At 38.3% G+C, this 17,239-nt stretch overlaps 3 protein-coding genes across 4 annotated transcripts; 1 reads left to right on the forward strand and 2 right to left on the reverse strand.

The window, feature by feature from the left end:
- Window positions 1-1,287: 1,287 nt before the first annotated feature.
- On the reverse strand, window positions 1,288-7,239 carry zcchc8 (zinc finger, CCHC domain containing 8). The gene is given in 14 exon segments (XM_070904540.1): window positions 1,288-2,635; window positions 2,842-2,962; window positions 4,069-4,155; window positions 4,599-4,711; window positions 4,812-4,954; window positions 5,068-5,204; window positions 5,302-5,362; window positions 5,485-5,550; window positions 5,831-5,934; window positions 6,073-6,150; window positions 6,262-6,364; window positions 6,617-6,691; window positions 6,787-6,829; window positions 6,987-7,239. Coding segments are annotated over 14 exon segments (2,412 nt in total). The 3' UTR covers window positions 1,288-1,607.
- A 362-nt stretch (window positions 7,240-7,601) lies between these two features.
- LOC139284658 (uncharacterized) lies at window positions 7,602-9,496 on the forward strand. The gene is made up of 4 exons (XM_070905009.1): window positions 7,602-7,729; window positions 8,225-8,354; window positions 8,433-8,566; window positions 8,669-9,496. The coding sequence occupies exons 1-4, from the start codon at window positions 7,610-7,612 to the stop codon at window positions 9,440-9,442; spliced, it is 1,158 nt and encodes a 385-aa protein (XP_070761110.1). The 5' UTR covers window positions 7,602-7,609; the 3' UTR covers window positions 9,443-9,496.
- Window positions 9,497-9,914: 418 nt separating this feature from the next.
- Window positions 9,915-16,718, reverse strand: rsrc2 (arginine/serine-rich coiled-coil 2). 2 transcript variants are annotated; one of them, XM_070904441.1, is made up of 10 exons: window positions 16,625-16,718; window positions 14,769-14,913; window positions 14,254-14,294; window positions 12,818-12,981; window positions 12,436-12,567; window positions 12,264-12,311; window positions 11,397-11,482; window positions 11,040-11,305; window positions 10,774-10,863; window positions 9,915-10,658 (listed from the first exon to the last, which is right to left on the reverse strand). In XM_070904441.1, the coding sequence occupies exons 1-10, from the start codon at window positions 16,628-16,630 to the stop codon at window positions 10,473-10,475; spliced, it is 1,164 nt and encodes a 387-aa protein (XP_070760542.1). In that variant the 5' UTR covers window positions 16,631-16,718; the 3' UTR covers window positions 9,915-10,472. The 2 variants fall into 2 exon arrangements, with proteins under 2 accessions (XP_070760542.1, XP_070760541.1); XM_070904440.1 differs by having other exon boundaries at window positions 12,195-12,311.
- Between the last annotated feature and the right edge of the window lie 521 nt (window positions 16,719-17,239).

The following is a 17,239-nucleotide window of genomic DNA, read 5'->3' on the forward strand; positions in this document are numbered from 1 at the left end:
GTGCCGACCAAAGATGATATGTTCAGTAAGATGGAACACTACCTCACTTCTGAAAGTGCAAAATAATTTCCAGACAAAAAAACTTTACTGTTATAAAGAGCCTTATAAAGCTAAATAAGGCTCATATTTTGCTGGCAAGGTTTGTACTGTGGAGTTATTCAAGCATAAATCTATCGCCCGAAGGAAAACGTAGAAGAGTAGAGAAGTAAGCTTGCTGTAATTAAGCATAACCCCGCTACAATGCTTTATCAATGTTTAGGACTGGACCAAGTCAAAAACATGCTTTAATAATCTCAGGCTTTTGAGAGATTTCAAATTACGACCATATTACCAGAATTTGAGATTACATCAGAATTTTAACCCAAAAAATGGAATAAAGTCAAAATTCGAGGGGAAAAAACGATCTTAAATGTGTGATTTGTGAATATGAAGATAGGATATAAAAACAGTTTAAAATTCTAAGTCTTCAAGGTAATAGCTTTATTTAAAAAAAAACTTGAGTGTAGACACCATCAGTTTCACATGACTTGCAAGGGGTTAAATAATTCTGCCCTAAATTCAGTACATCCAAACAAACGAGCTTGTATATGCATATATATTTGCATACATATGTAGTGTATATAGGTGTGTGTGAGCATTCAGTATGCATGAATGTGCATGTCATTTTCAAGTCTAAGTAAAAATATTTTTTGTGTGTACTGTATGTACTAATAGTTTGGAATATGGACAGTCATAGGAAACATGTTTGACATAATAATCACTGTTGGGGAATTATCTTAACTTTGAAACAGTATGCAATGTTTTTGACATAAATATTCTCAATAGCATCTGTACAATTTTCATGCTCCATAATTAATTATATTAAAAAGGCCTCCTGGATGTATAAGAATAGTATTTTTACCCTATTTTCAGCCATAATAAAACCCTTTTATTAACAGCAAAACCATGACTGACTGACACTTAAGTGCATAGCTAGCCACTATAGTATAACATATCGCTTCTTTAAAGTATTAAAATCTGTATTTGAATATTTTATGATGCCTTTTAGCTGATTATATCAACAGAGGGTCAACTTGTTCACTAAGTTCTACTAAAGATGGCTAACAATCAACTATTTACTGTTAGCTCACATATTTGGCCATCTGTGCTGTCAATATGCAGCAAAATAAAATTAAACCCACATCTAGCCATAGCTGCCAGATGAAATAACGCAGTGAAGCAAATACAAGCATGTTTACTTGATTTTAGAGCAATTCAAGTGGGACAAAAATAGAAAAAGCCAGGAAAACAATTTTAAAATGAATACAGGTCAGGAAATGACCATTTTACAAATTTTACAATAAAATTAACAGCAGTAACAACAGTAACACCACTGCTACAAAAATGGACTACTTGGTCAAAACCTACAAACCACTGCTGTTGCAGCATCCCTCATTGTATGTTTACAGATCATATGTATATACAACGTAGACATTCAATTTGGTACACAATAATAAACAGCTAAAAAAAATAAAACATGCTTGATAGGATGGTCATGAAAATGAAAATATGTTTTTGCTTAAAAAATATCCATGTATCCTTGTTTTCCAAATGATGATAGTACATTTTTATTTTTTCTTTGCCAAATTTCGAGGGGAACTTTTAAGCAAGTCTCTGATCCTAAGGTAAGTCCCTGTGGCTTCAGCAACTTCGGTGAATTCTGGTGTATCTTCAAATGGAACGATGCCAGCTGCAAAGTTGCTCCGATGAGGAACAGCTACTATCTTCTCGCCATGCTTAGGAGAAGCACAATCTCCAGCCCCCATGTTAGCAAAATCTGGATCAGGGCTCTTTGGGTTGGCTTCCTGGCATTTGACTGGACCAGGACTCTGAGGGCTGACATCACGGGATTTGACTGGACCAGGACTCTGAGGGCTGACACCATGGGATTTGACTGGATCAGGACTCTGAGGGCTGACACCATGGGATTTGACTGGATCAGGACTCTGAGGGCTGACACCATGGGATTTGACTGGATCAGGACTCTGAGGGCTGTCATCCTCGACTTTGATCGGTCCAGGGCTCTGGGAATTGTCGTCCTTGACTTTGATCAGTCCAGGGCTCTGGGGACTGTCATCCTCGACTTTGATTGGTCCAGGGCTCTGAGAACAGATCTCTTGAACCCCCGGTTCCCTTTGATTTTCACTGCTATGGCAAGTTTCTGCAGGTCTTGTTGTGTCCATTGCTTCTTCAACCTCTTCCGTTTCTGTGTCTACATGCACAGGTGTGGACACAGTTGGTGAACTGGGTACAGGTGTTCCCATTGCAGGTGTCTCACAGTCGCTATTAGTGGCAGTGTCAGCATTTTCTAGGGCTGCCCAAATCAGTCTCTGCTGTTCTTCTAGTTCCTCCAGTGTCAGCTCATCCTCTGTTCCCTCCACAGTATCATCAACAACTACCCAGTTACCCCTTCGCAGAGCTGGAGAGCCGTTGGTTGGTGTGGGAGGAGGTGTACCTTTAGGGAGAGGTGGGGGAGTGGGTGTAGCAGGAGGAGTGCCCTGGGGTAAAGGAGGAGGCGAACTGAAGCAAGGGGAGCCAGGTGGCAGCGGAGGTTGGAACTGGAAGTCACCTGGGCCATGGTATGGTGTTCCTGGGTCTGAGGGAAGACATGAATAAAGTCACCGAAAGATTAGAAAGTGACACTTTGACCAAACAAAGACACAGCTGATTCAAGTATTACTGGGTATTATTCAGCTATGAATAAAAACAGAAGATTTCATGTATCAAGTCATAAAAACGTAAGGACATTTATGGTTCATGATGACGTGCCTGCTGAAAAAAGTGACTAAGATGAATAGTTACCTGATTCAATGTCCATGTCCGAGCTCCTATCCGAGTTCCGATCAGGACTGGACCTTGTCTTCTTCCTTAGCTGTGGAGATGAGTCAGATTCATGCCGTCTCTTGTTGTAGGTGGCACCAGGCTGTTGGAAAGGAAGAATGACATGTGGTATGAAAATATTAAAAGGGCTCTGCCCAAAATGCACAGTCATCACACATCTTCTCTTTATCAGTGCCAGTAAACTGATAAAGAGTGGACATGTAAAAATCCAGAGGCTGGAATGACAGAGAAGACTGTGCACTCAGTTTAGTATGATTGGCTGTCTACATGGGATTATGAAGAATGGGCAGCTACTGCATGTTAATAGCATGGACTGTTGTATGGAGTGGCAGGCTGAGGCCACCCATCACACACACTAAATGGTATTTTCTCTTTTATCCTCCAATGACAATACAACAAGAAGTGTGAAAGAAGAACAGGATTTTTTTTATTTCTAATGTTACAGTTTTTTGTGTAAAATATAGTTTTTTTTAGTGTGTAGATATTTTATTGTTCTTTTATAATTGTATTTATAATCTGTCCTGTGGGTATTTCTATTCTAGGTCTTCTGATTTGTGTTGGGTGATAAGGATGAAAGCACTGAAACTTCCAGCAAAGTGGTGATTTCTTTTCCCCATTTGGTCACCTTGTGTAAATGTAATACATCTACCTATACTCTATGCAATAAACTAAACGAAATACTATCAAATCGCAATATGGCCATGTCCAATATCCAAATTTGCACGAGCTGCACATTTTTTGATTAGGGTAAAATGTGTCACAAGATAGCATCATAAATGAAGCATTGTGGTGCTACAGAGATGCCCCGGCCTATAAATCATATTCTCCAGACATAAGGGAACATGCTTGTTTGGAACAGACCCCAGCATAAATAACATTATCATAATCTTTTCAGTGAAAATAAAATGTAAAAATGATGAGGTTATAATTATACTACAGAAATTTGTATGTAACATTATGCTCAAGAGCTCTCTGTGTCTTTCATTTTAAACCGGAGTGGTATCATGGGGGGAAATTAGCACAAATCTGACAAATAGTACCCAAGGTGTTGGCATAAAAGGTGATGTAATATCCAGAAAGTTTAGTTAAAGTGGAGCAAGGCTGTCAGATGGGAAGTTGTTATAGGAAGCAGATGTAGACTACATGTTTTGAGAGGAAAAACCCAAAAACTTTAATAATAATAATTACCATAGGGAAGTTGTTGGACAGGTAAGCTGCATAGTTTTGCTTCACGTGGCTGTTTTGCATTGGAATAGAACCATGCTGCATGAACTCCTGGGGGTCAGAAAAAAAGAAAGAAAAAGTGTGAGCAACTGTTGTAAAGATACTATGCCACCAAAAAACACTGAAATTTCTGACTTGAAAGACAGTCTACTGCCATTATGATCCTGACCCCATTGTAACAGACAAAATAATTTATTCACACGTAGATCAAAGTGACTCCATACTACAGTATTTACATATTATCTTTGCATATCTATTATCCATTTTGTGACAGCAACAAAAATATTGTAATTATACAGTCAGTATTTTCAAGTATTTCAGAACAAATGCAAAATGCTAATGAAATCATAGAATATTGCATTGATTTCCATTTTTCTTTTAGAAAAACTGAAGCTATAAATGAAACTGAAATATAAATATAACTAAGATACCTGGACTCACATATCTATTGATATATTCAGGCACATTTGAAAAGATTATACTGTAGGACTTACATCTTTCATTTTGTGTGGTGCAGGTACATTGAAGCCTGGGAAATCTACCAGTTTGGAAACATCATAAGAGATGTTTTGCGAATTGGTGTTGTCTGTGTTACCATCATTTGAAACTAACAGAAAGGAAACAAACACATTCAGCTCAACCTCTGCTGCAAAACATAATGATTTTTTGAAATGTACCGTTTGCTCAAAGGAAAATGTAAAACATACCATTTCCATCATACAGTGTTAAGCCAGATTTTTCCATCTCTGCCTCTTTGAGCCAGCCTGGTGGGTAGCCTAGCTGCCTCATGCGATAAATCAGAGGAGGGAGGGTGTTGCCATCAATTCCCAGGGCTGTCAACAGCTCCTCACTGTTTAAAAGCACAACACCATGTAAAACAATGATCAATATTTACTTTTACAATAGATACTGCATGTGATTAAATGATGTTTGTGTCTGTTATGTACAAAATAACAATCCTGCCTCATGACTCCAGGCTTGTATCTAGCGAACCGCTCCTCCACCTCATCAGCATGATATCGCTGGTTACTCTGCATGGCCTGGTTGCTGTTCTGATTAAACTCCTTTCTTCTCTCATTGATTGCGGCCATGTCTTTAGGCTAGGGAGGTAATAATGTATAAATGTAGTAAATCAAGTTATGACTTTTCTTATGTTTAACTTGGGCTCATACCATAATTATGCTCACTTGTTCTTACCTTGGGACAGTCTCTCAGCTGATGACCACTCAAACCGCAGTTGAAACACATAGATTTGGGTCTACAATTAACAGATCAGTGATGGACTCATTATATAGTTATATGCCACACAGCAACGTAACAAATAAGTCATAAACAGAAGATGGAAACTAAATAAAGCTTCATTAATAACCCTAGACATACCTTTTGTCTTTCATTTCTATTTCCTGTCCATCAGTGCCAATGACTTGGTTGAAAACCTGGTGATAGCTTTACAACAATTTAGGAAATTTTATCATGTTTGTGCAAAAAAATTCAACAAAATCATTATCTTGTTTATTTCAGCACCTTAGCAGAAGTTCCACTTATATGCTGGATATTTTAAAATAAATTGGCACATATGAAATCAGGACATCTTTCCTTGATAAAAATAAAATTCTTATACTATGGCAAAACAGTTCTCTACATGTGCAACATATGTTCGAAACAAATGACATGACAGATTAAACTGTCGATTTTTGATGTGTCAATTTATCTAACTTAAAGATACGTTGGAATGTCCCATCCATCTGTCAGCTGGGGGTTTTCATTCACCAGAGGCTGTCCAAGTTTATCAACACTGAAAGTAGTGAAATATAAGACACTTCCAACCACCTAAGACAGAAACATAAGAAAATAGTTTATGATATATTAATATAGCAGATAGACTACTTGAAAACATCCCATTTTGTTTTCCATGTGACAAGAAATTGTGCAAAATGGAAACCACTAAAAATTACAGTAAGTACTCACTTTAAAGGCTTCTGTTGTTGTTCTTACACTACTGGAAGGCGACTTCAGCAGATCTTCATCCATAGCAAATGCTGAATTCTTCATAGAGGGTAGAACATGTTGTTTTGGGGTTTTTTTTAGTTTTATTTTTTAGCAAAGTCATACCTGTATTGATAATAATCACAATACAATAATGTTATGAGTAAATACCTGAGGTTTCATGTGAAGGATGGATTTTTTCTTTTCATTGTCTGGTTTCTGATGCTTCAAAATCACACTGCAGATACAATCTTCAATTTCTTGACGACACTGCCTAAAAGGAGAGACATTTATTATTGTTTTTTTTATACTCATTATTTACAACAGTGTTTCGGTAACAAATTGTAAACATGTTAAATGTAAAACAACTAAGTGTTGGAAAGATGTTTTACCACTAACATTAATATGTTTAACATTACAAGCTTAACGTGACAATGAATCAACCCAGTCAAACGTGACAAAACGTACTTTGCAAACCACAAGTCAGTAAATAAACCCAGTTAACTGATCAGAAAAGATTGCTTACTTTGAAATAAAGTTGTTTGCGTAAAGGATCTGAAGAACTGGCCCGTCGATATTGACATCTTCAATCGTGATTCCGCTGTAAAATCAGAGGGAAATTAGCGTTGGTTACTTTGTGATCAGTTTCGTTTTATTTGTAAAGCCAGTGCGCATTACCAAGTGTCAGCTAATTACCTTGGTCGTGTCAGGATGTGCTGCTTTCTTCTCAAACCTTTATGTGATCTATAAGTTAAGGAATAGACAGAAAGCCTACAAAAAAATCTATTAGCATTTTCAGGTTGTGCGTTTTCTGTTTTGGTTAAAGACGTGAAAGACGTTGGCTAGTGCTACATCCACAGTGCTAGCACACACTGAGCGCCCCGACACAAGGATATTCTCCTCAGTGAGTCTCTGAACGTAGTCATCACACTCCTCCAGTCTGCTCCGAAGCTGGCTCGTCTCCTCCTGGTCTTCCTCATCATCTGTGAAGCGAATGTGCGTCGGGATCGGCGGTGCAGAGTCATCAAGCTGCTGAAAGAGCTCGCTATCCCCGAAATCAACTTCAGCCATTTTTACCCAGCTCTGCGGCACAGGACGGGAGTTCAGAGGTGAAAGCAACTACTCTTCGTAGTCATTGGTCCTCCCCATGTCACGTGCTGGGCAGACGTAAACATGGTTGGAAGAGGAAGTGTTTGGGTTGTTGGTAGCCCACAGTGGGGTTTTACAGGTTACATAAATCCGACAGGAAGAGAAGGAACTCTTCCACACAGCATATAATGGAAATGTTGAAGTAGCTATTATGCTCTACTTTCTCACTACCCTCTATGTTTTTTGAAAGGAGCCAGTTTATTCATAGTGGCTTCTTTGGTCTGTGAGACAGCGCCGAGGGTTCAAAACATTCCACCGATACTTCTGTTCCGTTGAGCCAGCTCTGTTTGTTCGTTCCCAGCTTTCAACAGTCTTTCTACAGGACAAGACACAATAGTGACTGAGTGACAAGCTTCATTTGATTCCAGCAATGTCAAGTTGCTCAACTATACACTTAACCTTACCGCAGTGGGACGGGGGCTCACGGAAAATTCGCTTTATGTACTTGGAGAATCTGACATCGTTCAGGCTTACTGAGTGTCCCAGCAAGGTGAGTGATATGTATCACAGAGCAGACTCAAAAAATGTTTTTGCTGTTAAAACAGTTAGCTTCAACGAAGATGGTAGACGTGTTTCTACAATAATTTCCAATAGCTCCTGAAACAAGCTAGAGGGTGCTATGTTGGCCATCATCATAATCACAACTCCATTCAAGATGGACGTGATCAGTCACATACTTTTTAATTTTAAATAGAAAAACAATTAGAAACATATAAAACGTTTTGCTAACGAAAAATATAATAGATGGGGAGACAATTATTATTCAGGAGTTTTGCTAAAACTCACATTTTGACTAAATATGTGTCATACACTATATTCAACTTTGTATTATTTTTTGTAGTGTAATTTACATGAATATCATTTACACAAACAATAACTTAGCAAGAGCTTCTTTTTTCAATATAAAATCCCAATGTATCTCCATCTCTTGATGGAAGACATCATAATGAGGTGGCTTAATAGTTATTATCTGTGTCTGTCTCAGAGTCCAGTGGTTCCTCTCTATTTAGGAGCTGATCTCTTCTCCAACACGGACATCCGTACAGAGAACCATCCCAGGCACCACGCCAAGTTTGCCAAGAAAGGATTGGCAACAAAAATAAAATTTTCCTCAGGTGAAATGCAAGAGAGAAAAAAGTACAATCAATGCACACTCACACACAACAAATGACAATGTTGTCTTCCTGTTGCAGCATTCAGGTTTCATGGGTTGAAGGTACCTACTGTGAATAACAGCCTCTGGTTCTACAGCATTCAAGGACTTTTTCGAGTAACCTTTGAAATGTACAGTAAGCAAGAGCAGCTTGCTGTACTAGAGAACTTCCAGGTACAGCACAGTTCACATTATGTGTGTCTATACATGATATATTTGTTAGTTTTATATATACCACTATATATTGTTTGATACATTACTGTCTTTCCTCTGTAGGATGTTTGGAAATCGCAAATAAATGACAGCCCTCTGAAAATGAGTTACTGCCTCAGTGTGCAGCTCGACTTTGCACTTTCCAGCAGCCTGCATGAGACAGTATCAAGTGAGATGTCACAACGTCAGCATTGCCAGGTTGAAAGGGCATTGGTGGATGTACATGGCAGTGACACAGGTGATACATCAGTAGATCACGACTATTGTTCTTTTCCCAAGCAGAGCTTGCAAACTGAGCAAAGCCAACCAGTTGTAACCACAGTGAGACAAAAATTGCACAGCTTGGATGACAAACTCTCCTCTGAGACTCAAAGAGGCACAGAACAGCTTGAGACTATCTTGCTACTTTTGGAGAACATTGACCGGTACATGAATGGGAATCTCGAAGAACAGGATGTGACAGAAACTGTGTTAACCCTGCTAAAGGCCAAAGACTGGGGCTGTGTGTATTCAAGTTCCCTGCTTAGTTGTGTTGGACGTTGGCTTGGCCAGCAGTTTCATGCAGCCAACAGCAGCATCAGCCAGAAAGTGGAGGGCTTTAAAGTTCATCATATTGAGCGAATTAGTGACTTGCCACCTGCTGAGGAACTAGCCACAGAGCTATTCCCAGAAGCCATGCAAACACTGCTGCTTCACTGGATGGGTCTAAATGAAGAGTCCACCTTGGAGAAGAGACACAGCGAGTACCCAATCCTGCTCCTTATCCTCGAGTTTGCCAACCACAACCTCATCACTGGTGTGGCTCATGTGCTGTATTCCAGTCTTATATGTAAGTGAGAGTGGATTTCCATGTAGGCATCAATGGAATTCTAATAAATGTGTATTTTTGTATGTGTGAAGTTGTCCTTTCTTTCCTTTAGACAGTATGTTTCGCTGCATGTACTACTATCAGGGTTGGTAACAACTAGGGCTGGGTGACAATTCAATACTGTTAGTCGACTTTCAGTGGAATCCTATTGCCATGTGATCATTTTATGTTAGTTTTACAAAATTGTAAATGATTGCAAGCAAATTGTGTTTAAAAACTAAGGAGTGATATTTTGACTAATGTGTTATTAAGGTAATGCATCAAATCATCAAATTGATTTTGTATGATTTTGCCTTCATTTGTTATAGTGCCATATACATTTATATTGGAAAAATATTATTTTGATATTATGTTCATTTTATCACCCAGCCCTCGCCACAACACTATTTAAACCAAGATGTAATAACCCACAGATATCACATAAAATAAAAATTGAGGTGATTCTTATTCAACACAAAACTAATTTATTTCAAGAACATTTGAAATATGTGATCACTCCTCTCAAGCACATCTTTATCCATGGCAATCCTGAAGACAGTATGTATTACAACCCACTGTTCTGTTTTTCCCCTATCAGGAGAAATGAAATTAAGGGATTCTGATGATACTAAATTGACTTCAGATGCCTTTCACTAGATAGATGTAAACAGTGTTCACTTGAACCACATTATATTCAGTTTATGTTCAAACAATCACATATGAATATATATTTGAGTTTAAAAAAAAAAACAAAAGCTACCACATTATTCAAACAAATATCTAATTTTAAACAGTATCAGTCAGTCAAACTGATGCATCCTTTTGCAAAGATGTACAGATTAATAAACACTGAGACAAACTCAGCATCTGGCTATTTACACTATAATGTTCCAATATGCGAGATGTTCGTCTATAAATAAATTACAGATTCAGAGCAACATCCATGCAAGCTTGAAGGCTAGCGATGAATTGGTGGTCTTATATGATCAGATGAGTGGCAAAGATGGCCAGTGTTTGGCACTAGATAGAATCCATTCCACGTGAGAATGAGGAGGAGAAGCCGAGGCCCATTCCCCTCTGGGTGTGTGTCTGAGACCGAGCCATCTCATACTGAACGTCAAGGTTCCTGAACATCTCCTCCTGCTTTTGAAGAGTCTTCATTCCTTCGTCGTTAATTGGTTTGGAAGCTTCGGCATCATCCTCTCCCTGTAAAGACAGCAAATTCAATTAAACTCAGAGGAGTTAAAGGTTAGAAAGCTCAAAGTGGTGGACAGAAGATTTAATTGAGACTCATACACCCACTGTAAAATAACATACTTACTTTAATGCCCATTAGTTTGCGAAATTTAACATTTTGGTCCTTATTTCCAAAGTTAAGCTTTTCCCACAACTCAGCTGTCTGGGACTTGTCCTTAAAAAAAATAGAAACAGAAAAGATAAACACCATGTAATGATAAACATATAGAAATATTGTACATCTAAATATCCTTTTCTAATGTACATATATTTTTTAAGAGCGCTGGGCAAGCCTAGAATTGGTGGATAAATAAAAATAATAAAAAATAACAGCAAAGTCCAATATCTTACCCCTTCCTTCTTTCCCTGCCATAGCTTTTTCCTCTTTTTCTCCTGCTCTGCAAACTTCATGGGGTTTACAGAGGATGGGTTATAGTAGCTGGGCACAGCAATACCAGTCTCTGCCAATGTTTTTGCTTGAAGGGCCGCCATCTGCGCTGCCATAGCAATCTGAGGCGTGACCTGCGTCCCAGAGGCCAGGAGGGCCGCCACATTGAGGCCAGGGTTTGAGGCCGCAGCCGCAGCAGCAGCAGCTACTGCTGCAATAGGGGCAGCCACTGGAAACAAAATACACCGACCAGCATAAGTAACTGAATCTGGACTCAAATGATCAAGGTTTTAAAACTTGGCAAAATAAACGCTTCTCACCTGCAGCTATCTCCTGCTGTTGCTGCTGCTGTTTCTCAAACATTTCCTTCTCCTTCTGCTCCTGTAGTTTCTTGGCTCTCTCCAGCCTGGAAAGAAATAGATTGAAGATCTTGTTACTCACTTGGTTTAAAAGTATATTGTGCACACTGCTGTGTTCCTAAAAGTGATAATATGACCTGTAAGCAAAAATCATAGCTGAAAATGTTGGAGACATCAGCCAGACTTTACATAAGGATTTTTTGAGCATTTATTTTAACAGGGGACAGCAAAGATTTGAAAGGAAATGAGGGGAGAGAGAGAGAGAGGAGGGGCAACATGCAACAAAGGTCCCCGGCCAGACTAAAAATGTGGATGTTAAAATTACATGTCAGTGTCACCTAGGCTTCCAGTAAACCCCACCTATCACAATTTTATGTTTCCTTGTTTTCCTACCAATGTGATTTCCTTTTATGAACAACAATGCCCTCTGGCAAGTGCAACATGGATGGAAATTCAGATTAAAGCCAAACCCAATGGTCGACAACTTCCATCTGAATAACTTCAGGAATGAATGTCTCAATTGTAGGGGTTTGGTTCCATTAATGCTAACTAATCTGTGCTTGACTGCTAGCCATATCATCTTCTTAAAATGTCAGACATTAATAGAGCAGTAGAAATTGACAATGTCAATAAGGGAAAAAAGGCTTTGTAGCTGCAATTATGCAGATGCAATAAGCGCCACTAACATTGGCCAGAACTGGCCAGAACAAAATGACCAACCATCTATATTGTAAAATGCCCTGTAAGCTGTTGCCTTGCCTTCTGGCCAGGGCCTCTTGTGCATCCATTGCCGTGTTTCGGCCCCGGAAGGCAGGTGGATTAACAGACCTGCTTCGGCTCTTTCTGCGCACTTTCTCACTCCTTTTCTTTCGCTCCCTGGTGGAACAAAAAGAAAAATGAGCATACCGTTAATTACATGCACAATGGTAATCATGCAGAACAAGAATTCAAAAATACTAATAATCCCCACAAGAAATCCTGACATTTCAGTTGAACTAACCTGCTCTTACTGCGACTTCTGCTGTGATGACGGTGTTTGGTCCTTGAACCTGAGCGAGACCTGGCCTTCTTCTTCCTGTCCCGGCTGCGTGATCTTGATCGCCGTTTGTCCCTACTTCTGCTGCGATGCCGTCTGAAAGCAATAAGATCCATCGACATGAATCAAAGAAATTACTGACATGAAGTGCTACCATCAAATTTTTCAAAACTGCTGAAAGATATTTAATGAGACCAGACCTTCTACAATAGAAACAAAGATACATTTGTTTATTAATCCAGAAACTATGACAGACCCTTGATCGCAATTAATTTTCTTGTGTCATTAAACAAGTTAGAAGACCTGCTGAACACATTTCTTTACGCAGTTTATTGACCAGACTAACCTCTCTCGTGAGTGTGACCTGGACAAGCTCCGGCCCTTGGACGGCCTCCTGTCTTTGCGTCTGGATCGCTCTTCTCCATTCTCTGCTGAAAGTCTCTCTGGCTCTTGCTGCTCATCTATTTTTTTGTGTGATTTTGATGGCTTCTGCGAGTCCCTCTTTCGTGCCTGTTTTAAGAAGAAGTTGTCTCTTTCAGGAAAATAGTGCAACAAAAAGAGTTAGTACCATGGCTTATAGCAGCAGGTATGTAATAAATTTTGACAAGTTGAAAAAAACCTTGTCATTTCAAATCCACTTTCATAACATAGATTCTGTGAACATGGTTGAAAGTGTGGGCATTTCTGTGCTACAGACTAATTTGACTATACTAATTTCAATACAATTATAGAAATGAATTGAAGCAGCATATTTGGAACCTCTCAAATCTTTTAATAGTGTACATGCAAACCTTGCAATCTGATCCTTAGGAAAAAAACTTAAATGTCATTTGTCAGTTCAGCAACAACAATTCAATGTTACCTAAATGCTTTGAACTTGATGGTCAGGGATGGGCATCCAACTTACTTTTTACAGCTTCTCTACTTACGTCATCCAAATCGTAGAACACACAATGATAAATTAACATGAAAAACACTGATAAACTTCCTAAATTAAAATGATGCTTTTCTACAATGTATTTTCAGCCAGGGTTAACTTTCCTGTGTGACATCTTATGCCAAATTCTCACCCGATCTATATCTCATTGGAACATAGTTTGAAATGGGTCGTCTTTAGTATGATGTGGTATATCACTAAAGTTGTTGTTACAACTTAGTAGTAGTTGTTACTCTTAATACAGACAAATCAGTCTGACAGGCAAAACTGCATAATTACATCGGCTATGAAAAAACACCATGAGATCCTGTTTGGATTCATTAAAAGGTTAATTGGTTTAATTATGCCCATCCCTAGCTGCAAGAGATGCAAGAGTTAATTCCATTGTTTCTACTAATAGTGAGAGACAAATAGAGTTTGAATGGCAGATAGTTACCTGTCCCAGTAGTAGACATATTATTTTGCTATGTCAGCAGGGTCTTCTGTTCAGTCTCTTCGTGCATTAGCACGCTGAGTATGATTTATTGTAGAAATGTTATCATGTGATCTACACACAGGTTTTAACAAAAAAATAAAAGAAAAAAAATCTACTCTTCACCATTAAGTATGGTTACAAATAATGACAAATATCCAAGGATGAAAGCTTCCTTTGAGATATGTCAACATAGGGAGGGTAAAAAAGGACCCTTTCCATGTAAGTAAACCCATCTCCATCTATGTCTTTTGTTCTTAAATTTGGTTATTGTAAAGCGTTTCACCTAATAAAATATACTCACCTCGACCTATAACTAACATTAAATCACATCAAATGTGTTTCTAGTTATAGAAATCAATTTATCAATTACCTCTTTGCTCCTGCTGCGACTCCGTCTGTATTTTCTGTCACCTGGAAACAGCAGAAAGCAGAGTGCTGACAAATGTACTTTTCAAATGGACCTTTTCAGCAAACTTGTAAAGAAAAACGGGTGAGCACATTTGGAGAAACACACAATAAAGCTACTTTATATAGTATTTTATTCTTGGACAAGAAATTTCTTTTAGGGAATTGACTCTTTATTAACTGACACATAAAATCTGCACTTTTGAAAAGATCATGAGACTGCAGACTGTGCCCAGTAATTGTAGGTATGTTATCACTGTCACATGCGAATGTAACTTCATGTTAGCAAAGCGACCTCAGTTACCTCACAAATATCAGGATACATTTATTTTCATGGTTAAATCAGTGGGCGACTGTTTTCTTCCCACACATTCAACTTACACACCTCCTGAGAGTACGTACTTAAAACAAATTTCATACCATGGCCCTAATTCATGTGGCATATTCAGCACTGTCTGGGTACTGTTAGTGAATACTAACGTTTTCGTTCCCTGGAGCGTGACCTTGACCGTGAATGGTGGTGTTTGGAGCTTCTGGGAGACTTGGATGACTCCATGCTGTGTTTTTTTCTGTGATGAAGTGGGGAACCTGTTCTGGTCAAGTCGACAGAGTCGTTGTCACTTGCCTGAAAGTAATGGGATATGAGGGAAAAAAAATCAGCAGCAAATCAGTGTGGTTCAGTATGCTGAAGTATTGATGTCCCAATTGTATACACTCACAAAGGCAGTGTGAACAATTTCTTAACATTATTCATAGCCCATTAAAGAACCTTGAAATATAACTGAGATTTACATTAATGTTAAAGTACCAGCGTATGCGTTGATTTGAAACAAATATACTTTGGCAATATAGGACATATGTTTTAACATCCCTGAATTAATTACTTATACGACTGTGGGCTTATTCCTTGTATAATTTTGCTCTATCTTCCCACTGCAAATGAGACACACGTATGATCTATACCATATCAAATACACACCAATTTGATACCATAATGTTACTGCATACCAAATGGGTTTTTAAATACAAATATACATGCTTTGTAAAATGTATACCAATTGCTAGTGCTGAAATAATAAGTTGATAAGATAAACTAAGATAATCCTTTATTAATCCCTCAGCGGGGAAATTTGCATTGTTACAGCAACATACGGGACAGTGCAATAGCAGCGACATAAGTAGAAAATCCAGATATAATAAATAAAAACAGTAAAGACTGTTATAAAAAAGCTACTAAAACTAAAAAACTATAATTTACAAATTCACAGAACAAAAAAAGGTAAAGGGAGATGTAGATATTGCACCAGACTAGTTACTCAACAAGTCTCTAATTGAACCTGTTCTAATCGAGATGATCAATTTATCGTTTCTTTACCAAGCAATTATCAATGGAGCTTAAAAGGTTACTCAAAGCAGTAATCATCTGATTTATCAATACTGACATCAGTTTGTTTCAGCTCTCCCAAATACTAATTGATGCTGCGTTTATGGTTACAGCTAGGAAGCCCACCCACCCAAGTCTCCTAATCATTCCTATACATTTTTAATGTATATATTCTTACTATAGAGTATTCATTACACTTCCTTTTGCATGTTGTAAGCAGTGCTATAACCCATCTTTATAAGCACATTGAATAAACCTTTTGTTTATGGGAAATTTCGTTTCATATGGCACATTCTGTTTTTGTTGTCTTTTCCACAACCTTGTGATGCTCAACACTTTTCAATTCATTGTTCATCCTGTGGTATACGTTTAACATGCTTGAATACTTATTTAATCAAGTCCAGTCAGATGGTAATACGTATAGTTCATGGGCCTGTGGTTACCATCCATGGACTAAACACAGCGCTTTCAAATGTACTCTCAATAGCTCTACTTAAGTCAACTAACCTAAATGAAATTAAATACACCTCACAGGGCATCACAATGTTAAATAGCTGTTAGCGTTACTGATGGTTGAAGTTATGTGTGGCCATTCTCTTAGCTAACGCTAAATTAATTCGAAATACGACATCCGATGGATTTCACTGTGTCATGACAATGCTTTTTCGACCAAAATGTATAACGTTACCCAGATTGTTAAGGAAATGGCGGTCACACCAAATAAAAAACAGTTAGCTAATTTGCTATCTGCATTAGCTAAATCCCTTGTTCGTCATTCATACTTCCATCAGAGAGCAATTTTAGCGTTAGCTAGGTCGCTAAGCTAACTAACGCTAACCGCCATCTTTAAGAAAGATTATTTCTAAATAAAATCGTAAAGTTATAATTAACAACAAATTAGATGTTGTTGCATTCATGTATGTCTTGATTATCGTTACGTGATGGTACTTACCGACATGATCCTGAAGCACACTGTATTTGTAACACGGTTGTTTTGTTGACTGTGCAAACGGACAGAGGTAGCTAGCTGCTAGGTTAAACAGCCGTTGTCTGGCTCTGCTAATTTGACGGGTTGCCAAATTTTACCTCTTGAATCCCCTACATTCAGGCAAACTCCAAACAGAGTTGTTGAAGCCAAATTGAACGGACCAAACAAGGATCTTGAGCACGGAAAATGTGTAAAAATATAAAATTCAACTTCGAAGTTAATGCAATTATATGTAATTATATAACAATTACGAGTAATGCGAGATATTATAAGACATTATATTATAACACTGTGGGTTCACAGTTTTGCAGGTTTGATAAACTGAAATAACCGGAATTACGTTGTTATTTTCTTCTCATAATGCCCCTGTAAAATGTCTTGTTAATTATTCCAATTGATTCTAATTCTGAAAATATATAATTACTGATGAATGAAAGCAAAAAGCGCCCAAATCTTTAAACCACTGCCGTAAATGTAGCACTAGACCACGCAAAAGACCGAACGGTTTTCAACCTGGCAACACGACAAGGCTCTCCGGACGTTCCTGCAATGTTCCGCCCCTACGTGGATACTCCGAGT

Source organism: Enoplosus armatus, chromosome 4 (assembly GCF_043641665.1).
Source record: "Enoplosus armatus isolate fEnoArm2 chromosome 4, fEnoArm2.hap1, whole genome shotgun sequence".
Classification (NCBI taxonomy): Eukaryota; Metazoa; Chordata; class Actinopteri; order Centrarchiformes; family Enoplosidae; genus Enoplosus; species Enoplosus armatus.